General features: G+C 42.9%; 1 protein-coding gene across 1 annotated transcript in view; it reads right to left on the reverse strand.

Moving 5' to 3' along the window:
• Window positions 1-24,047, reverse strand: part of LOC126161695 (NADP-dependent malic enzyme-like) — a 395,549-nt gene that overhangs the window by 338,241 nt on the left and 33,261 nt on the right. Inside the window, exon 2 of the mRNA XM_049917710.1 lies at window positions 3,899-3,958. Coding sequence (XP_049773667.1) covers window positions 3,899-3,958 — 60 coding nt within the window. The remainder of the gene's footprint in view (window positions 1-3,898; window positions 3,959-24,047) is intronic.

Genomic DNA, 24,047 nt, shown 5'->3' on the forward strand with positions numbered 1-24,047 from the left:
ATCCTATGATTGAAGAGAAATTTAATACCTCATGTACCTATGAGTGAGCCTACATGCTCACTCCAATTTGTATCACTCCAAATCGTTGGACTCAGGCTTTTGTACGAATTGACTGATATGAATTTTGCGACTCATTGGTATGAAATCATAGTTTAGTACGTCTTTGCGCTTTGTGACGTTCGAAATTTTATGTTTTTGATCATTTAATGCAAACTACCCACTTTGCACCATCTCGAAATCTTATCAAGATCTGATCGGATATTTGTGCAGCTATTTTCAGACAGTACGTCATTACACAAGCGGCATTTTTTCTGGTATTTCCTCGGATATTGCATTCTCATTTTAGAAGTGTGTAGACGAACTCAGCCCAAACAAATGATGCTGATCACGTCTTTCATGCGATGCCCAGTATCGACAAAAGCATTGGGCTGTTTACCGTTACAAAGAAAATGAATTTTAAAGCGGAATTTTACATGCCTTTTCGACAGAGCGGTGCCAAATTTGTATACGGTCATATTAGTTTTATCGATATATATTAACAGGGATAGTAAAATAGAAAGAATAACCAGTACTTCAGGGAGTGCCAGTTATTATTACTGTTTTGCTGTCCCTGTGAATACACACCCATAAAACGAATAAAGCACTAGACTAATCTGGGACCGCTCTTTCGAATGGGGACATAAAACTCCGCTCCAGAAATGCGTATTTTTTTTCTGTAAGGGAAACAAACTGAAGCTTTTCATATGAAAGACTTAAAGAATAGTATTTGTTTGAACTGACTCCAGCAGCACGTTGCAAAGATAAAACTGCAAATGTCTGCTGAAACACCAGAGAAAATGCACCCGACAGCTCTTAAGAGAGACACACGATATATATCTGCAGTTCTGCAAAACGTCTGAAGTTAGTATCGGCTGGCTGTTCATTAATACACAAGAGGAATAGCACGCGCCCCATCACAATCCTCTGGAGCACGCCTGAAAGTACTTTAACATTTGTCAATGACTGTCCATCCACGATAACATGCTGCAGGCTCCCTACCAAGGATACTCAATATAGTCAAAAATTTTGTTTGAAAGCCGACAAGTTGGTACTTCCATTAAAAAACTTTCTGTGGTGCTGAATCAAATACCTTTCGGAAGTCAAGAAAAGCGGGAGTGGGATTTTTGCATAATCCACTTTGGTTGGCATGGAGGAGGTAATTTTGATCGACATACCTCATTGTATTAAAGCACTGAATATGCTACTTCACACTGGACGATAGTTTTGTTGATCATTTATACTGCCGTTTATGTAGTCGGGTATGACGTGTGCTTCCTTGTACAACGTAATAAATTGATTTATTTTACTGGGTGCTCTTGTAACAACTTATTCAACGACCGGTTTTGTAGCCTAGAAGCCACATCATCAGCTTAAATCTGTTAAATTACAAAAAGCTTTCCCTACAGTTCTGGTCGAATTATAGTCACAATTAATAGTAAAATACAGAGCAATTACTTACATGGTGAATCATGAAATTAAAGTTACCTTGTCTACCAATAGATGACACAATTAGCGGATCGTCACGTAAGCGGAAAGTGTGGGTCCACGGTTCCTCAACATCGAAACATTCCCGATAAATTCGATTTTTTAAATAAAAATGTTAATTAAGATTGTCTACGCTTGTTGTTGATGGTTTTTTGGTACTGGACCAATGACTACGTAATGTCATTGCTTCAGGATACCTTAGTTTATCGCTTATGGTTTGGATTTCCGAATAAACTGATTTTATAACATAAAGTTTTTTTAGCCGGGTCTGTACTATTTAAGCAATATGTTACCGTTGTTCACCAAAATTTTCAGTAATATGCTTTTCTTTATTGTCACTTATTCCTTACAATAGGCTCAAATAAGCACGCCTCAAATAATAATTGATGAGTTTATATTCTGACAATGATTTTTGCCAGTATTATTCTCAGTAAGTGCTCGATTAACATAAGATAAATCGAATTATTTTCTGCTCATTGTTCTTTATCACCTATCACATGTCCTATTACGGTGTTTGGGGAAGGATCCTAGCATTTTTTGTCTACGAATGTGAGCACGCCACGCGAATTTCCATAGGTTATATTGCCTCACTGCGCGAGCGTCGACCTGATTTCTGCTACCGCATGGCTTATCGCTCAGTCCGTAGCTGGCTAATTTCCCGCCTGCGTCTCCATGCATTGCGGTGTGTAGTATTTATGGTGCGCCACTTTCACACAAATTTTCTCACCAGTTATTGTCCTTATACTGTATTTATTGCTAAGTGGGTTATTTTTGATACTTCATACATTTTCATTAATTTTTAGGCACTCTGAATGGATTGTGCCCATATCACTAGCGGTTAATCGGTTATGTTCGGTCCACTGTCGTCCATTTAGGTTCGTGGTAGGTGTTTTTAATTTTTCATTTCTTACTAGGCGTTCTAGCCCATTATTGGTCTTTCATCGCATTAGGGTGGGAGGATATTTCTTGATGGTTCTTATTTTTTTTATAAGAAGTTTAGGAACTCTTGAGGAACCATAGACACATACTTTCCGCTTACCTGACGATTCGCTAATTGCGTCATTTATTCAGAAAGAAGGAATGATCGGTCCCGTCCGTCTTGCTACTTTAATGTCATGATTCATCACTTAATAAATTTGCTCTGATTCTCACTATTGACTGTAACTATTGTCTGTAACTATAGCTCGCCACAATTGTAGCAAACGTTTTTTGTAATTTAACAATATTTAACCTGGTTATGTGGCTTCTGGCTACGAAACCGGTCGTTAAATAAATTATTTACAAGAGCAGCCAAGCGGTTATTATTCAAGATTTTAGGATAGACAAAACCGAAGAACAAATGGGCATACGTCATGAGAAGTGAGGATTCCACCAACACACAGCAGGTGAAGTGATCAATACACTGTAATTGTCACTACCGATTTAACGCTATGTAAGACTGCAATCAGTGTTGACAAGTGAAATAACGTTGTAACTAATCACGGAAGCAACAGACATGGATGTACAGTCTTTTGTTGAAAGTAATAGTAGTTGCACTCCTGCAGTTTACAGAAAAAGCTAGCTCCAACTTCCGCTGACTTCGGCCCTCGCGTAGTGTCGAGCAGCGGCGCTGTATGCTCGATCGCCACTTCCCTACGTATCAACTTTTCTCAGGCGAAGATTGTTTCTCCAAAAACTAGATGCTCAATAATCGCAAAAGTCGGTGTATGCCGCATAGAAGCCCCAAGCTACAGCTGTGAAAAGTCTCACCGAAGATTTGCAGTGAACGTGTGGCTGGTATAGTTCATTATTACTTAATAGGCACGTGTCTGTTTCCTCCCCACTTAAATGTACCATAGTACCCTGCGCTTCTGAGTATCATGCTCATCATGTTATTGGAAGACATCCTACTTGATCAACATGTACGTGCTTCCAACCTGTTGGTGCCCCTCCTCAGTTTGTTCGCGAACACCTGCATCATGCTTTCTCTGAAAGATATATGTGAAGAATTGGTCCTGTTTTGCGAACAGCTTGTCCACCTGATCTGATGCCAGTTAATTTCCATTTGTAAGGTCATGAGACAAGTCTCGTGTATGATACTGAAGAAGATCTTCTGCCAAAAAAAGTCTGCTGGCCGCCACTTTCAAAAACTGTTGTTAATGAAGTTCGTTGCGCAACTAAATACGAGTACAATTATCACAAAATGTTTCTACTTGCAGCCAATTATAAACTTCCCTGTTTTGGCTTGTAATGTTCAGTCGATTTCGGATGATAATTTTCCATTTCAGACTGTTAGATTTTCCCGTCTCGATATCCGCGAAAGTTTGAACCACAATCTCAGGAACAACCAATATGTCCCATTCTTTACTGCTACGATAAAAGACAAATGTCTTACCTTAAGGTATATTTTGCCTCTTCTGAATGGTACAGAGAATATTTATCAGTGATGCTCATTCTGAAAAAGAGAGAACAGAGATAAAATTATTTTCAGGTCAAGTTGGAAATAATTGAAGGTTCTGCTGCAACTACAGTGATGTTTAATACCTTCAGAAACACTACTGAAAAAATGATCAAACGGTATTCATTGGAATGCTGAACAGTAAAGCACAGTTACCAATAGAGCACGAGTGGATTGGGGCTAAGTGGAAAGTAGACAAGTAGATGAGCAGTTACTCCTTTAGTTTTCAAGCAAAAGATATTACGCAGGCTGATACGCTCATAAAAACTCAGCACGAATTGAACACAGGAGCCTCCGAATCCAACTGTGCTCCTTTATCTCAAAGTTTAATTATTTAAGTTTCATAACTGCAGCTACGAAAATTTAATAGTCATGGGTGACTGGAATTCGAGGGTAGGAAAAGAGAGAGAAGAAAACATAGTAGGTGAATACGGATTGGGGGTAATAAATGAAAGAGGAAGCCGTCTGGTAGAATTTTACACAGAGCATAACTTAATCATAGCTAACACCTGGTTCAAGAATCATGAAAGAAGGTTGTATACATGGAAGAAGCCTGGAGATACTAAAAGGTTTAAGATAGATTATATAATGGTAAGACAGAGATTTAGGAACCAGGTTTTAAATTGTAAACCATTTCCAGGGGCAGATATAGACTCTGACCACAATCTATTGGTTATGAACTGTAGATTAAAACTGAAGACACTGAAAAAGGTGGGAATTTAAGGAGATGGGACCTGGATAAACTGAAAGAACCAGAGGTTGTACAGAGTTTCAGGGAGAGCATAAGGGAACAATTGGCAGGAATGGGGGAAAGAAATACAGTAGAAGAAGAATGGGTAGCTCTGAGAGATGAAATAGTGAAGGCAGCAGACGATCAAGTAGGTAAAAAGACGAGGGCTGGTAGAAATCCTTGGGTAACAGAAGAAATATTGAATTTAATTGATGAAAGGAGAAAATATAAAAATGCAGTAAATGAAACAGGCAAAAAGGAATACAAACGTCTCAAAAATGAGATCGACAGGAAGTGCAAAACTGCTAAGCAGGGATGGCTAGAGGACAAATGTAAGGGTGTAGAGGCTTATCTCACTAGGGGTAAGATAGATACTGCCTACAAGAAAATTAAAGAGACCTTTGGAGAAAAGAGGATCACTTGTATGAATATCAAGAGCTCAGATGGAAACCCAGTTCTAAGCAAAGAAGGGAAAGCAGAAAGGTGGAAGGAGTATATAGACGGTCTATACAAGGGCGACGTACTTGAGGACAATGTTATGGAAATGGAAGAGGATGTAGATGAAGGTGAAATGGGAGATACGATACTGCGTGAAGAGTTTGACAGCGCACTGAAACCAGATGGCAGTTATAAGAGTCGAGGGGCATGAAAGGGAAGCAGTGGTTGGGAAGGGAGTGAGACAGGGTTGTAGCCTCTCCCCGATGTTATTCAATCTGTATATTGAGCAGGCAGTAAAGGAAACGAAAGAAAAATTCGGAGTAGGTATTAAAGTCCATGGAGAAGAAATAAAAACTTTGAGATTCGCCGATGACATTGTAATTCTGTCAGAGACGGCAAAGGACTTGGAAGAGCAGTTGAACGGAATGGACAGTATCTTGAAAGGAGGATATAAGATGAACATCAACAAAAGCAAAACGAGGATCATGGAATGTAGTCGAATTAAGTCAGGTGATGCTGAAGGAATTAGATTAGGAAACGAGACACTTAAAGTAGTGAAGGAGTTTTGCTATTTGGGGAGCAAAATAACTGATGATGGTCGAAGTAGAAAGGATATAAAATGTAGACTGGCAATGGCAAGGAAGGCGTTTGTGAAGAAGAGAAATTTGTTAATATCGAGTATAGATTTAAGTGTCAAGAAGTCGTTTCTGAAAGTATTTGTATGGAGTGTAGCCATGTATGGAAGTGAAACATGGACGATAAATACAGGGCTATTACAAATGTATGAAGCGATTTCATAAATTCACTGTAGCTCCATTCATTGACATATGGTCACGACACACTACAGATACGTAGAAAAACTCATAAAGTTTTGTTCGGCTGAAGCCGCACTTAAGGTTTCTGCCGCCAGAGCGCTCGAGAGCGCAGTGAGACAAAATGGCGAGAGGAGCCGAGAAAGCGTATGTCGTGCTTGAAATGCACTCACATCAGTCAGTCAAAAGAGTGCAACGACACTTCAGGACGAAGTTCAACAAAGATCCACCAACTGCTAACTCCATTCGGCGATGGTATGCGCAGTTTAAAGCTTCTGGATGCCTCTGTAAGGGGAAATCAACGGGTCGGCCTACAGTGAGCGAAGAAACGGTTGAACGCGTGCCGGCAAGTTTCACGCGTAGCCCGCGGAAAATTGGCTCATGCCACAACTGGAGACCGACAGCGCCGACTTCATCTTTCAACAGGATGGTGCTCCACTGTACTTCCATCATGATGTTCGGCATTTCTTAAACAGGAGATTGGAAAACCGATGGATCGGTCGTGGTGGAGATCACGATCAGCAATTTATGTCATGGCCTCCACGCTCTCCCGACTTAACCCCATGCGATTTCTTTCTGTGGGGTTATGTGAAAGATTCAGTGTTTAAACCTCCTCTACCAAGAAACGTGCCGGAACTGCGAGCTCGCATCAACGATGCTTTCGAACTCATTGATGGGGACATGCTGCGCCGAGTGTGGGAGGAACTTGATTATCGGCTTGATGTCTGCCAAATCACTAAAGGAGCACATATCGAACATTTGTGAATGCCTAAAAAAACTTTTTGAGTTTTTGTATGTGTGTGCAAAGCATTTTGAAAATATCTCAAATAATAAAGTTATTGTAGAGCTGTGAAATCGCTTCAATCATTTGTAATAACCCTGTAGTTTGGACAAGAAGAGAATAGAAGCTTTCGAAATGTGGTGCTACAGAAGAATGCTGAAGATTAGAGGGGTAGATCACGTAACTAATGAGGAGGTATTGAATAGAATAGGAGAGAAGAGGAGTTTGTGGCACAACTTGACAAGAAGAAGGGACCGGATGGTAGGACATGTTCTGAGGCATCAAGGGATCACAAATTTAGCATTGGAGGGCAGCGTGGAGGATAAAAATCGTAGAGGGAGACCAAGAGATGAATACACTAAGCAGATTCAGAAGGATGTAGGTTGTAGTAAGTACTGGGAGATGAAGAAGCTTGCACAGGATAGAGTAGCATGGAGAGCTGCATCAAACCAGTCTCAGGACTGAAGACCACAACAACAACAACAACTGCAGCTATGTATGGAAGTGAAACGTGGACGATAAATAGTTTGGACAAGAAGAGAATAGAAGCTTTCGAAATGTGGTACTACAGAAGAATGCTGAAGATTAGATGGGTAGATCACATAACTAATGAGGAGATATTGAATAGAATTGAGGAGAAAAGAAATTTGTGGCACAACTTGACTAGAAGAAGAGATCGGTTGGTAGGACATGTTCTGAGGCATCAAGGGATCACCAATTTAGTACTGGAGGGTAAAAGTCGTAGAGGGAGACCAAGAGATGAATACACTAAACAGCTTCAGAAGGATGTAGGTTGCAGTAGATACTGGGAGATGAAGCAGCTTGCACAGGATAGAGTATCATGGAGAGCTGCATCAAACCACAACAACAACAACAACAATTGCAGCCTATTATCTGGAAAGCTACACAGGCAGTACACTGACATTTTTGTGGAGCGTAAAAAATTTACACTATCTGAACAAAAGCATCCAGACACATATTAGTGGACATTAATGTGCGGTGTGGCCACGTTCGGCTTTTATGTCGGCTTGAACTCCGCTGTGGGCACTTTCAACGCTGTGTGTGAATGGCTGTGGAGGCATGGCGGCCTTTTCTTCTTTCAGAGGGACTGGTACGAACTCGAGTTTCTAGCTCATTCCAAAGGTGTTCCACCAGTTTCAAGTCGATACTCTGGGGAGCTAGTCCATTTCAGGAATGTTACTCTCCACAGACCATTGCCTCACAGATGGTGCTTCATGACATGGGGTATTATGGTCGTCTCCAACCCATGCTGCTGTTACTACTTCTTCACTCCCCGCCTCCTTTTATACTGGCTGGTTAGCATCTCTTGCCATCCAACAGTCGAAGGGTGTTCAGATACTTTTGATGAGATATTGCATACATTAATTATTTATTTCTGGTAATTATAAATATTACAAAAAAATAAAAATTCAAATTCTACATAAATGCTAATGCTACGACTACTTTCTACCACCACAAAACTACTATAAGCCCCTTAACTAATTACCCATACTAGTAACACTTCTTTTGGAGATACATATTCTGTTCTGTTCATGTTCGTTTATTAAGACGTATGTAGGCTCTTCAGGTAGCTACGCGGTCAGCGCGGTGAAATGATCACTGAAGAGGCACGGGTTCGATTTCCGTCAGGGATGATGATTTTCTTCGCCCGAGGACTGGGAGTTGTGTTGTCATTAAGTTCATAATTGACGTTTCACTGCTGAGATGGCTGTCTGAGGACAACCAGAAAGCCAAAAAATAAATGATGTCAGGGAGAAATTCTTATGTTCTTCTGCCTATGCTCGAAGTGTCCAATTCATTTTGCCATAGTTGTAATATGAGGTGTTCTATCATCTTCTTCGTATTGGCCTGAGCTACAGGTATCCTTCGAACTTCCATTTGGTTGCCATTCTTTAACCAATGAAGGGGCACCTTTTCCTGATTTCCAAGTCGATTAGGCATATTTCCAGAATTAATAACAATGCATCAGTCGGGATCGTACAGTAGGCGCCCATTAATCTTAGAGGCACTTCTCATTCAACTCCTCTGACTATCGACAGAAGAGTTTTGACAAATGACCAGAAGAGCACTAATGTTTGCAAAAATGATCTCTCCCTTTTTATTCTTTTTACGAGCAGTACCAAGGCCAAAACAGAAAACAGTAGTGAAAAGTGCATGTAGACATCACAGCCACATTGTAAGTAACAAAGCAGACGAGGCAACCCTTCTATTCGCGGTGTTTTATTTGAGTAAAATTAAACGTGTATCACGATGAAAGAACTCGTCGAATCAGTTGCATACAAAGTACCCGTATTATATACCTGTTTTTTTTATCGTCTCAGACACATACTTACTGATAAAGAAGTGAAGCACACAGGAGACATAGGCGGATGTCAATGTAATTTCACACACATACACACCATCGGCGGGTATGTAAATGACAAGTTGCAATTCTCTGTGACAGGTAGAACGACCACCAGAGTGTATCAGTATTATTCGTGTTTTGAGTTGTTACCAGGTCTGCCAGGACATAAAGAGGCATGAACAGCTTCAGTTGGTGATAGATCACTGTGAACGACAAGACACGGAGATGTCGCGTCATCATGTGGGGGTGATGGGGGTCAGCATTATTAGCGTATGACAGAGTTTGAAAGGGCCCTCATTGTGGGTCTCCATTTGACCGGCTGGTCGAATAGTGCGATATCCAGATGTGGGAGTCATTCGGATGTAACAGTGATCCGCCGTTGGGTAGCATGGGAACATGAGGGCCGGCATACAAAAGAGTCCAGCTGACCACGTCTGATCACGACATGTGAGAATCACTGTATTGGGTATTGTGCACCAAGCACATTGAAAACCCATTCACATTTGTGCCTGCCATCCGTGAACAAGTAATGGACTCCCTGCAGTATTCTGTGTCATCCTACACTGTTGGCCAGAGACTAGCATAAGGCGAATAAGGAGATTACCATCCCATGCGTAGGCTGCCATTAACGCGACAACATAAACGGCCGCGTCTGGAGCAGTTCCATGACCAGCAAGCATGGACTGCTGATGAATGGCGTCGCACAGTGTCCAGCACTAAATCGCATTTCTGTACGACCGCGTATGACCTTTGTCGGCGAGCATGGAGGCCACAGGGACGCTTTCCCATTCTTTCCATGTACTGGAAACGCATAGTGGCGTTACTCCTTGTGTCACGGCTGGTAGCGATTTACAGAGTTCTGACAGCACAATTTCACGTCATGGACATCCTGCGTCCTCTGGTGTTACCTCTCATGTGACAGTATCACGGTATTAGTTTTCAACAGGGCAATGATCGCCCACACGTGTGCGTGATGTTAAGATACTCCCATGGCCAGCAAGATCCTTCGATCCATCCCCCATGGAATACGTGTTGCATAAGCTCGGATATCAGCTCCATCGTGATGTGCGTGATATTGCGGTACTCCCACGGCCAGCAAGATCCTTGGATCCATTCCCGATGATAATGATGATGTTTGGTTTGTGGGGCGCTCAACTGCGAGGTTATCAGCGCCCATACAAAGTCCCAATTTTTATACAGTCCAATATTTTACACAGTCCAATCTAGTCACTGTCACGAATGATGATAATGATGATGAAATGATGAGGACAATGCAAACACCCAGTCCCTGGGCAGAGAAAATCCCCAACCCGGCCCATCCACGATGGAATACTTGTTGATCAGCTTGGATATCAACCCCATCCTACAACCAGTATCGAGGATATCAATGACCAGTTACGACAGTTGTGTCCCAACTTTCCTCAGCAGAGGATGCAACAGCTTTATGACACTATTCCCAGTCGACTCGGCGAGTGCATCCAGGCCAGGGTGGTTGCAAATTCATACAAGTAAATGTCACCCATGATCTAGGGGTAGCGTCTTTGATTAGTAATCAAAATGTTCTCGGTCTGGAATCCTGCCACTCCCTAAATTTTGAAAAAATTCTGCCACCTGCTTTGTCAAAGAGAGTCGAGGAGCGGGCATGAGTTAAGGGCACTTTCTTGCCCTTGGGATGGGAAACTGCCCATGAAGGCGAAAAAAAAAAACAGCTGTGATCAACGGCATGAGGATTTAGAAGGCAACGGAAACCTCTGCATTAAAGACACATAATGTGTTCCCACAAGCCATGTGGCCTGTAATTGATATAGTGTCATGATGATCTCTCCATTGACAAAAGATTCCGGACTAGTCCCCAATCGGATCTCCGGGAGGGAACTGCCAAATGGGAGGTGACCATGAGAAAAATATTGAATAACAAACGAAATGCTAATGTTCTACGAGTTGTGCCATGGAATGTCAGAAGTAAGGTGATAGGGAAACTAGAAATGGTGGAGTGATGAAGAGTAGGCTGAAGTTTAAGAGATTAGTCAGGAAGAATCAGTCCGCAAAGATGTGGGATACGGAAGTACTAAAGAATGAAGAGATACACTTGAAGTTCTCTGAAGCTATAGATATTGCGATAAGAAGTAGCTCAGTAGGCAGTTCAGTTGAAGAGGAATGGGGATCTCTAAAAATGGCAATCACAGAGGTTGGAAAGAAAAACATAGATACAAAGAAGGTAACTGCGAAGAAACCATGGGTAACATAAGAAATGCTTCAATTGCTCGGTGAGAGAAGGAAGTACAAAAACGTTCAGGGAAATTCTGCAATACAGAAATACAAGTCACTTAGTAATGAAATAAATAAGAAATACAAGGAAGCTAAGGCGAAATGGCTAAAGGAGAAACGTGAAGAAATCAAAAAAGAAATGATCGTCGGAAAGACTGATTCAGCATATAGAAAGGTCAAAACAACATTTGGTGAAATTACTAAGAAAGGTGGTAACGTTAAGAGTGCAATGGGAATTCTACTGTTAAGTACAGAGGAGAGAGCAGATAGGTGGAAAGAGTACACAGGCCTCTAGGAGGGGGAAGACTTGTCTAATGACGTGACAGGAGAAGAAACAGGAGTCGATGTAGAAGAGGTAGGGGCCCTAGTATTAAAACCAGAATTTCAAAGAGCTATGGGAGACTCACAGTCGAATAAGGCAGAAGGGATAGACAACAATCCATCAGAATTTCCAAAATCATTGGAGAAACTGGGAACAAAACGACTTTTCACGTTGGTGTGTAGAATGTATAAGTCTGGCAATATACCATGAGACCTTCGGAAAAACATCATCAACACAGTTCCGAAGATTGCAAGAGTCAAAGAGTGCGGGAATTATCATACAATCAGCTTAACATCTCATGCATCCATGTGGGTGACAAGAATAATACACAGAAGAATGGAAAAGAAAATTGAAGATGTGTTATATGACGATCAGTTTGACTTTAGGAGTGAGCGTTCTGACGTTGCGATAGACGAAGAAGGCAAGTTCAAAGAAAAATCAAGACATGTTCATAGAATTGATCGGCTTGGAAAAAGTGTTTGATAGTGTCAAATGGTGCAATATGTTTGAAATTCTGAGGAAAATAGGGATCGCCTATCGGAAAAGTGGGTAACATACAATGTGTACAAGAGCCAAGAAGGAACAAGAACGAAGTGCTCGGATTAAAAAGGGGTAAGAGAGTATAGTCTTTCACTGTTACTGTTCAATGTACAGTATACATCGAAGAGGCAGTGCCTGAAGTAAAATGAAGGTTCGAGAGCGGAATTAAAATTCAGAATCAGCCGATATCAATGATGAGATTCACTGATGAACTTGTTGTCCTCAGTGAAAGTGAAGAAGAATTACAGGATCTGCTGAATCGAACTGACAGTCTATTGAGTGCAGGATATGGATTAAGAGTAAATCGAAGAAAACGAAAGCAATGAGAAATAGCAGACATGAGGACAGCAAGAAATTTAACATCAGGACTGGTGATCACGAAGTAGATGGAATTAAGAAATTCCCATGACGGACGGAGCAAGGAGGACATAAAAAGCAGACTAACACTGAAAAAAGGACGTTCTTGCCCAAGAGTGATTTCCTAGTATCAAACTTAGGTCTTAATTTGAGGAAGAAAGAGAATGTACTTTGGAGCACAACATTGTGTGGTAGTGAAACATCGGCTGTGGAAGAACCAGACAAGAAGAGTATCGAAGCGTTTTAGATGTAGTGCTACAGAAGAATCTTGAAAATTAGTTGGATCGATAAGGAGAAGAATGACGAGGTTCTCCGCAGAATCGGCGAGGAAATGAATATAAGGAAGACACTGACAAGAAGAAGAGACAGGATGATACGACATCTTTTAAGACATCATGGAATAACTTCCATTATACTAGAAGGAGCTGTAGACGGTAAAAACTGTAGGGGAAGACAGAGATTAGAATACATCAGCTAATAATTGAGAACGTAGGTTGCAAGTGTTACTCTGAGATGAAAAGGTTAGCACAGGAGACAGGAGAGCAATTGAAGGCGGGGAGCATCAAACCAGTCAGACGACTGACGACTCAAAAAAAAAAAAAAAAAAAAAAAAATGACTCATACTGCCAAGTCTCCGTAAATTTTGCTTCATACAGCAATCACTAAAATGATATTACATACTCACTCAGCCAGTGAATATTTACGTCTCTCAATCATCATCATATTGTAGTAAACGCACTCATTAAAATGGTTTTAGAATGGAGTGTACTTTTTGTCTAGAGCAGGTCACAGTGCAGATCTGACTCACTGCCACATCCTCCTCGTTTCAGCAGTAGACAGTACGCTGGACGGCTGCGGTACTGGATGACCTCCAGCTTGTCCACATAACATCAAAGGACGTCCATCTAAGTACACAGTGTCGGCTCGATTTTGGAGCACAGTAAGTGGTGTGCACCTGATTGCATCGATGGCTGACGCCACCTACTGTGGGCTCGGCTGTTGGGACATTCGCCACTGCATCGCGCTCTGTTTTCCACAAACCACAATGGCCAGTGGCGGGATGCATGAATGCTGCCAGTGGCGTACAGAGCAGTACATCTGGTGTATAGTAATCACCAGCGGCTATAAGACGCTACCGTTACCTGTAGAGCTGGAGAGCATAAAAACGCCAAGGGTTTTTCAGTACCATTAGCTACAGTTTGTGACGGATAATCCTACGTATTGGGGGCGATCTGAACCACAAACGACAGCTCTGGGAGCGTTTGCTAGAGCCTTTGGTATCGCTTCTCCTTCTGGTACTTCTCACGTCTTATTTCAACAGTACAGTACCGGCTCATGTGGCACAAGGAGTCTAGAATATAAATGCTCTGCAATTTCTTCAGTACCGCAGAAACACTTGTGACACTTTGGTGAGTTACAAGCAGACAGGCTGAACAGAGGCTTTACGCCATACTGAATTCTCAGATTCAGAGGTCATAAAAAGTTATGCAACCTTAACAATTTTTGTGTTGCCATGACTTAATCTAATGCATAAATATCGTTTCAGTCACTTGCATCATTCTTGGTACTGAATCTTTACAAATACTTGTGCCTCATATGCCCAATCATTCCTTGTCACTTAATACAGGATGTACATAAAGTCAGCCGGCCGCGGTGGTCCGGAACCGCGTGTCTGCTACGGTCACAGGTTAGAATCCTGCCTCGGGCATGGATGTGTGTGATGTCCTTAGGTTAGTTAGGTTTAAGTAGTTCTAAGTTCTAGGGGATTGATGACCACAGCTGTTAAGTCCCATAGTGCTGAGAGCCATTTGAACCATTTTTTTGTCCATAAAGTCCGGAAACACTTTCAATTATTTATTGCACAAGAACCAAACATTGTATAGATATCATACATATGTCATTTCAAAGGGAAACTCTGAAAGGTTTTTTTTTCAGGTATACCGCTACAGCGTAGTTTGGAAATTTGCCGATAACCAGCGCCAGTCGCAAACATGGTGAGTTCAGGTGCGGAGAGAGCTTTCTGTGTGTTGGAGTTCGAAATGGCCTCCCCAATCATCAGATCTTACTCCGTAAGACATTTTTCTGTGGGTAGACATTAAAGATCTGGTGTATGTACCGCCTCTACCAAGTGATGTAGCAGAGCTCCGGGAGAGAACACGGGAACGGACTGCCACAGTCGACGTTGCCATGCTGGGACGGGTGTAGAAAGAATGTTTGTAAAAAAATTTCAGAGTTTCTCTTCAAAATGCAATTTGTATGACATACGTACAATGTTTAGTTCTTGTGCAATAAATAATTGGAAGTGTTCCTGGACTTTATGTACAGCCTGTATATCAAAATTCATTTAAATGAAATTCACTGACCGAGATTAATTGAGTCAATGGAGATGAAACAAATGAAGATGCAACGGAATTAATCAAAATTTTTGATGAGATACCAGGATTTAAGACATCTGCTTGCAGTTGCTGTACAAGTCTGGAAAATGTCAAGTAACAACATAACGCCACAAACTGCTTCGTTGTCTGCTTAATGATGATTTACAGTTCCCAGTTGTGTATGGCTTCATTTCCGCTAACGCAGAGGTGGAGAGCAGAATAATAACAGAATTGAATGTCTGCATAAGATGTGTCACATTTGTATTCCTCACGTTCTGTAACGTCGGAGAACCCTCGATGAGATAGAAAAGATTTACTGCGAGCATAGCTCATTGTCTTAACCAAGTACTTGTTTCGTCATTTACAGTGTGATCCAACGCTAGTGAGAATTGCTAGCAATGAAGGGAGACCACATGCTGTCATCAATGAAAACTGTCTAGCAAATGAAATTCCCTTTGCCCAGATGGCCAAACAGGAACCGATTAGGAATATACGAAAATACACTTCAAACTGCAGTACGTAATTGCTACTGGATCCGTCTGTGATTGTGTAATAAGCTTCGGAATCATTAATTTTCGTTACTGCAAACTTCAGGTGTACATAAATATGTAAATCGAAGCCAGACTCCACAACAGACGTTCCTAACCAAAGCTAGTGCGGTGGCGGTTCGAATCCTACTGCTAAAAGAAATCCTCATCGTCATTATTTCACTGGTAACGGAAATACGAGGATATAGTGCAGTGCAGTGCCTGATCAACGAATTGTCTACCTGCCAAGTCCTGAATTAATCACAAACGTCTGTGCACCATCTCGTGGGATGAGGACGTATGCCATTGTTAGCAGCTATCATTTCGTGGAGCGAGACCTTGAGCAGAGTAACTAACTTGATATTATGTACAGGCGTCCAGATTACATTTTCTCCTTTCTTTTGTCTTCACTAATAATTCAAACACGCTTCATGTACGTTCTTAATTGATTTACACTGAGGAGATAAACGTGCAAAACTCATATTTTTCGAATGGTGATGTGTCAAACTAATACGAATAAGTATCTAGCGTATGAGTTATTTCCAGAATAAATTTTCACTTTGCAGTGGAGTTTTTACTGTTTTGAAACTTCCTGGCAGATTAAAACTACTTGCCGGATAGGGACTCGAACTGCAATTTCTCTACCCACTGAGCTACCCACCCACGACTCACGAACCATTCTCACAGTTTTTGGAAGGTAAGGGAGAGAAACTGGCAGAGTTGGAGTACCTATCCGACATTCAGTTTTAATCTGCCAGGAAGTTTCAGTTAATTATTGCATTATTTAGTGCAATTTATCAGTAGAGTTCTACACCAAGCCAGCGTGCACTGCATGTGATAGGTATGATCTCGTGAATCATACGTGGATACTTGATACCTTCACAACAAACTGTGAGAGAGTGGGTGGCGAAGAGGGAAGGGAGAGTGAGCCGATGCGTAAAGTGTTGCGACAGATGTTTTATCATTCCTTGAATACAAACGATGTATTTGGGTGGGAAAATATACAGAGATTGGAGGAAAACAGCTGGTATAAGCAACTGCACAATTGTGGCATACCTGACATATGCCAAAATGTGGACCTCGAAGTCAATACGCCTTGTAAAACAGAGTTGGTGACAGTTGTGGCGCAGTTAATATAGGAGCACAATGCTGGAGAAGGAACAACTGCTTTGGAGCACATTTCTCTTTAAACCTTTTATCAGCAGAGGAGTTCAATAGAGACGCTATCACTTATTCTTTAGCACTGAGCACGTGGATGCCGCAATTGAAAAATAGAAAAATGCAAACGAATTGCCTGGTCAAAAGCAACAAGCTTACTGTTATACCATGACTATTGTCTTGCCAGTATACGTCGTCCCCAAGAGAACGTTTGCTCGACTCTTGCATTTAAGGATACTCTCTGGTTGTGACGGTGAGATTACGCTGTACATGTTCAAATCACTTACGGGATTGCAGCCGGATGAGGTCATCGACAACCGTCGATATTTCGGCAGGGACACGAACGGGGGGTGAACTCCTGTCGAAATATCGGCGGTTGTCGAGGACTTCGCCTGGCTGCTTTCTCGTAAGTGATTTGAACATTGTATACGCCGAGAGACCTTCAGGTCTCACATTCTGTATATGATGTTCAGCAGAGCCTCCCTGGTTATTTCAGAAGGCAACACGAAAGATGTGAAAGATGTGAAGCTTTTTTTTTGGGGGGGGGGGGAGGGGGGGGAGGGGGGGAGGGGAGTCGTCAGTATTCTGAGTGGCTTGATGCGGCCCGCCAAGAATTCGTCTCCTGTGCCAACCTCTTCATCTCAGAGCAGCACTTCCAGCCTACATCCTCAATTATCTGGTGGGTCTATTCCGAGGATGTGAAATACGACAGTATTATTAATCATAATTTGCAGTCTTCAATGACTAATCTACTTCCCACCAGTCTTGATACGGTTTCCACTGCACGACTCTGTCCACAGCTCGTGGTCTAGTGGCTAGCGTTGCTGTCTCTGGATCACGGGGTCCCGGGTTCGATTCCCGGCCGGGTTGGGGATTTTCTCTGCCCGGGGAGTGCGTGTTTGTGTTGACCTCATCATTTCATCATCGTCGTAATTTGTGAGAGCGACTAGATTTGTCTGTGAAAAGAAAATGGACTGTATAAAAATTGGGTCTTTGTACCGGCGTTGATGACAGCACAGTTGAGCGCCCCACAAACCAAACGTCATCATCACTGCACGACTATTGTCAATGGCACAAGTCTGCAAGGGATGATTTTAATAGCAGGTGTATGACGAAGAATTATTATGTTCACAGTATTTCAATCACGCTGCACACATGACAGAAAGTACAGTATCAAATGCCAGCTGTGAGCAAACTCATTTACAATAAATGTGTGTCTGTTGTAAATACTCTGGCGGCAGTACGAGGGCCAATGCTGAGCACTGCTCCTGGCCACAACCATTATGAATACGAGAACCCTGACTTTACTGGGCACGTAGCGTCCCAAATGCAAACGTGCGATGTAATGGGTGAGCCCGAAACAACACCGACAAAATTTTGGAGGTTGTAAAATGTAAACTTTCAAGGCCGGAAATGTCACAGTTAATAAAGTACTCCGGGTTGTTATGCCGTGGTTGAATAGATTTCACATTTAAACCCAGAGTTTCGTCCCAATCTGCACAGGAAATTTTCAAAGGGGATCGAACTTCTTTGAGTGTCCAAGTCACACCCCGGCTCGCTACTGACGGACGCGCTACTTGGGACGAAAGTTGGGTTTGAATGTGAAATCCATTCGACCACTGCATCACAGCCCGGAACATTTTCTTATTTGTCATTTCGGAAATTGTTCAGTGGTATTTTTCTATAACGAGCCGCCAGAGAAAATGGATCCCATATATCAAAAAATCCCTGTGAACAATCTGAGTTCAGGTTCTTTCTTTATAGCAGTGTGCCCCGCACGTTGTGTCACCTTGCTGATTCTCTCCTTGTCCTGTGTTCATCATGTTTACTAGCTTCTGTAACTGATAACCCGATACTGGGAGTTGTTGACTCGTATGTATGGACATCATTAAGTTCAGGTAAACAATGGCCACCTCTTCTGAGAGCAGGGCACGCGATTACGACCACACTGTTCACAGTTTAAAAGATTTGCTCGAAACGACAGATATTACAAGTCTACTCGACACTGTCGTCCCGCGACTGCAGTTCGTCAACTTCGCTATAATACTCGCGGGTAAAATGATATTGTGCATAATTGAATAATTACTTCGCCACTGTAAATACCATTTCACTCGTTGCAGTTTCATAAGTTATACCTGTTACAGGGCCTCAAGTAATCGTTCAGCAACGCGGCCTATAATCATTATTCGCAGCTCGGCTCTCGCACTTTAAATTCGTACTTCACTTGTAAAACAGACTTCGGTACACACTTTATGATCAAAAGCATCCAGATACTCCTATGTAGTGCCCAACTGACCACAAGATGTCACCAGAGACCGCCCCGCTAGTATAAAAGAAAGCAGGGTGTACTTTATTGTCAGTTGACTAGCAGCAACAGCAGAATGGATCAGGGACAGCTCCGTGACTTCAAACGTCGACTACTCATTGGATGTCACTCGAGCAACAAATCAATCAGGGACATTTAATCCCTTCTAAAACAGTTCAAGTTGACTATTGGTACTGTGACTGTGAAATGAAAACACGAATGAACAACAACTGCTAGGCAAAGACCAAGTAGACTTCATTTACTGACGGTCGGTAAGCTTCGAGCATAGCGTAGGGTGACTGAAAAAAATCGCATATATCAGCGGAAGGAATCTCTCGAGAGTTCCACAGAACTACCAGCAGTCCAGTTAACATAATTACTGTCGGTAGGGAGTTAAAAATAATGAGGTACAATGATTGAGCAGGTCCTCATAGGCCACACATGGTTTTTATTAAGCGATATTTGAAATGACATAAAGTTTGACGCTACTGGACAGTGGATGACGAAATGAGTGATTTGGAGTGATGAATCACGCTGTACCCTGTGGCAATCCGATGGAAGAGTTTGGTTTTGGCGAATTCCTGGAGAACGTTAGTGCCAACAGCGACGTGCCAACTGTGAAGTACTGTGGATGTGGTCTTACGGTGTTAGGGGGCTTTTCGTGGTTTCAGTGTGGTCCCCTTATAGTGCTTAAGAAAGCACTAAATTTGGAAAAATATGAATACATTTCGTATGGCAGAGAATCAGTTCTGAGACGATGATGTTTGTATCAGCATGACACTGCACCCTGTCAAAAAGCAACAACCATGAGGCAGTACTAGACAATAACATCCCTGAAATGGACTACCCCGGCGAGAGTCCCGATCTGATTCCAACGGAACACTTTTGGGATTTGTTAGAACGTGGATTTCGCTCCAGACCCCAGCATCCAACATCATTACATTATGTGGTTTCGGCTGTTGAGGGAGAATGGTCTGCCACGCTTCCACAGAAATTCACACAATTCATTGAAAGTGTCCTCAGAAGAGTTCAGGCCGTTGGGCGAACGGCGGACACGCTCGGTATTAATTTCTACGCACCGTTATCCAGATTTTTGAACAGAAAGTGTACAACGCTCATGCATCATAACTTCTGCAAGCACATATCCGCTTTATATGGTTATACTGGGTACAGCAGAACGGTATGTTAAACATCGAAAGTTTGTGGAGGACGTCTTGAGGAAGCGAGTTACGGCAGGAATCGTCGTCCAGTAAGATCATGCAATGACGCAACAGCGCCAAAGCTTAAGTGGCCAACGCCTGATGCTAGGCTACCCCTTTGGCAGCAAGCCTGAGATTGTTCGTTGACTGATCGCAAACGGAAGTTTTCACAATAGGGCGTTAGATGGTGTCTGACACGTCCACGCTTATCAAAACAACTGTATAACACCGAGAGAGGTGGCACAGTGGCGCAGTGGCTAGCACACTGTACTCGCATACGGGAGAACGACGGTTCAATCCTGCGTCCGGTCATCGTGATTTAGGTTTTCCGTGATTCCCTAAAACGCTCCAGGAAAATTCCGGGATGGTTCCTTTAAAAGGGCACGGCCGACTTTCTTCCCCGTCCTCCCCTAATCCGATGAAACCGATGACCTCGCTGTCTGGTCTGCTCCGCCAAAAAACAACAACAACGGTGTAACAACGGCTTAGCACAGTGATGACAGAGTATAGACTCGTGTTTGCTGTCAAAGAGTGGCCCAGCAGAAGATGTTGGTGGCTGTAACTTAGAAGCTCTATAGAGTTTTAGCTGACGCTTCCGCACGTGGGTCCCTATCTTCAGTTTCTTCCCCAAGCTACTGTCTGCAACTCTTCAGAGTTTCTCGTCATCATTTTGTTAGACTCCGTACACACATTCTTTTTCCGCGCACTACCAATTCGTGTTGGACCAATCTCGTGACCCAACTATAACGTCCAAGTCAATTAAGGCGCCTCACTGCTGACGCTATACTTATGTTACAGTAGTGACTCTACAGTATGCTTACACCGCGCATCTCAATCTGTTGCGATATACGTTCATACAGAAGACAATTAGAGTCCTTCCCATGAGAATTGCAATAAGTCTGCTGACCAGAAATAAACGAATTAAGCTACCTGACAATGAGAACGCTAGATGCATAAACTGAATCTCTCACTGATGAGCAAAATTACAAGGGAGGAAAGGAAATATTAAAATGCATGTGGGATGTGTAATAGCTTACGCACATAACCTTATAGAACGCCGTTCTGGCCTTAGAAAGGCCAATCGTGGTCGACCGACTGCCGTGTCATACTCTGCCAATGGTATCATTTGGATGCGTTCTAGAGGGGCGTGGGATCAGCGCACCGCTCTCCCGGTCGTTGTCAGCTTTGAAGGCCTTGGATTACCTACCTCTCACTCACGTAGTTCCTCAGTAGGCAACACGAAGTTGAGTGGACCCCTCTATAGTCCTCCGACCAACGAAAAATCCCTGGCAGTATTAGGAATAAGCCTGATCCTCCTTACGGCAGTAAGACACACCGACAACTTTTTTTTCGATGTGTTTCTTCATCGTTTTTCGTTTGTGGTTCTGTGCGGAAGTCGCGTGACATCTTTCAAATTCCATCGTTGAGAACTTCACTCAATTTTTTTTTTACTACAAAGGGTGGTCGCTCCCTTGACCGAACACGCTGAGTTACGGCGCCGGTACAACAGAAAATTAGAGACCACACAGATACCATCTTAGAGAAGTAGAAAGTAGAATACCCAGTACTGGCAAGTAAAGGATGACATGAATGTCTTCGTGGTCAGGTAAATAATGGACAGCATGCAACTAAGCGTAATGAGGCGTCAGAAGCTGGAACGCCAGGGAGACATGACGACACTATACTTTCCACGATTTTTTTTTAATTTAATCGTATGGCTAGGGCTGCCCGTCGGGCAGACCGTTCGCCGGGTGCCGGTCTGTCAGTTTCACGCGACTTCGGCGACCTGCAGTCGATGAGGATGATGATGAGGACAGAACAACACCAAGTCCCTGGTCGGAGAAAGTTCTCCGACCCAGCCGGGAATCGAACCCGGGCCCAGAGGATTGACAATCCGTCACGCTGACCATTCAGCTACCGGGGGCGGACACTTTCCACGAATGGAGTGGGTAAGGAAATTAATGACAGAGAATTAAGAGTGCCACAAGTAGTTTTGGCTTCAATATTGGCCCACGGGTGTGTTCGTCTACGAAGCAAAAGGAATTGGCACACCGAACACACAATACCGCGTAATTAGCAATAAACATGTTTCTCCAAAACATGAAAGAAGAAGCTACCATAAAACTGGGCAACTTTATCACTGAGGTATTGCTTTGTGGCAACAGCATTCTCTAGCGTTTTATTCTTAAATACTGTAACTTGAGTTAACATGTAAGAGAGAGCTCTTCCGAAGCGTGATATCGCATAGTGCCGCCATTAGTAATGAAAGCTACAAGTACGTGCATTGCACATGGCTTCAGTGATGAATCATGCTTCGAACTGAGGCCCGATGACCACCGAAGATGTTATCTAGAGATGCCTCGGATGGCGGGGGGGGGGGGGGGGGGGGGTACCAGCTTGGTTGTCGCCCGCCATACGGCCTGACAACCGGGTGTGATGATTAGGGTTGCCATTTCTTTTCATGGCAGGAGCCCTTTGGTTATCATCCGTGGCAGCCTTACAACACAGCGGTACGTCGACGGTCTTCAGCGCCCCGTGTCGTTGCCCTTCGGGGCAAGCCATCCTGAGCTTACATTTCAGAAAGGTATTGCCTGCACACGGCGGGAGTTTCTACTGTTTGTCTTCGTGCTTGTCAAACACTACCTTGGCCAGAAAGGTCGACGGATCTATCCCCAAGTGAGTACATTTGGAACATTATTGGTAGGGCCCTCCAACGAGCTCGGGATTTTGACGATCCAACGCGCCAATTTGACAGGATTTGGCACGATATCCCTCAGGAGCACATCCGACAACTCTACAAATCAACGCCAAACAGAATAACTGTGTGCATAAGGGCTGGAAGTGAGCCAGCGCGTTATTAACTTGTGAAGCTTCTTCTCATGAATAAATCATCCGATTGTAATCATTTATCTGTCTGTACATGTACATCACATTTACCGATATCCGTTCCATTCGGATAATTCCTTCGTGGTGCGCCGTTTTTTGTCTTAGCATGTACATTAAATGATTTTTTTGAAGTTACTAGCTGCTTTTGCACAAATGGTACTCTACCGACAGAGCTGTCAAAGTACGACTCATGTCCCACCCAGCAGCTTTACTACCGCCAGTACCTCATCTCCCACTTACTAGACCTCACAGAAGTTCTGCTGCAACATTGTGGGACTAACAACTGAGGAAGAAAGGATATTTCGGAGACATGACTTACCCACAGCCTGGGGGATTAGCATAGGCCCAGGTTCGAGTTCTGGTCCGGCTTACAGTTTTAATCTGCCAGGAATTTTCACATCAGTGTACACTCCGCTGTAGAATGAAAATTCATTCTCGAAATTGTACCCCAGGCTGTGGCTGAGCTGCTGTTATCACTGCTAAAGGTGGGCATACCGGATATTAGGTTTGGTGGTCATAATGTCCTGGCTGATCAGTGCAAATGATAACCCTCTTCACAGTATTTTGCGTCGTGAAGGCCATATGAAAAGCCTGTTTGCGATCTGTTTGAAGGACGGTGTAATCATTTCATTCCAAAACCATCTGTAACGACACAGATAAACTACTGCAGCACCCTAGCACTAATCAGTCGTTATAGAATACAGGACAAATATTACCTCAGTATTTCACCATGACCCGTGAATAGTCATGAAAGGCGGATAAGGCTCGGGGTCAAACAATTGACTAAACACATGATCCGTTATTTTTTTTATTTACGTACTGCCTTTTAGATTTGTATCTCCTATCAGAATGTTAAAATATGACCATACAGAGCTAAGTGTCTTAGTGTGTTTAATATACCAACCTGAGCGCGATGATAGTCATAAATTGTGTCCCTACCCTTCGTCGCCAAAATGAGTCTTTCGGGTAGTTGATTTAAATGCGGTGATTGCAGGCCCTGATGATCAGGTGACGTGAGATGCT

Source organism: Schistocerca cancellata, chromosome 2, assembly GCF_023864275.1.
Source record: "Schistocerca cancellata isolate TAMUIC-IGC-003103 chromosome 2, iqSchCanc2.1, whole genome shotgun sequence".
Taxonomy (NCBI): domain Eukaryota; kingdom Metazoa; phylum Arthropoda; class Insecta; order Orthoptera; family Acrididae; genus Schistocerca; species Schistocerca cancellata.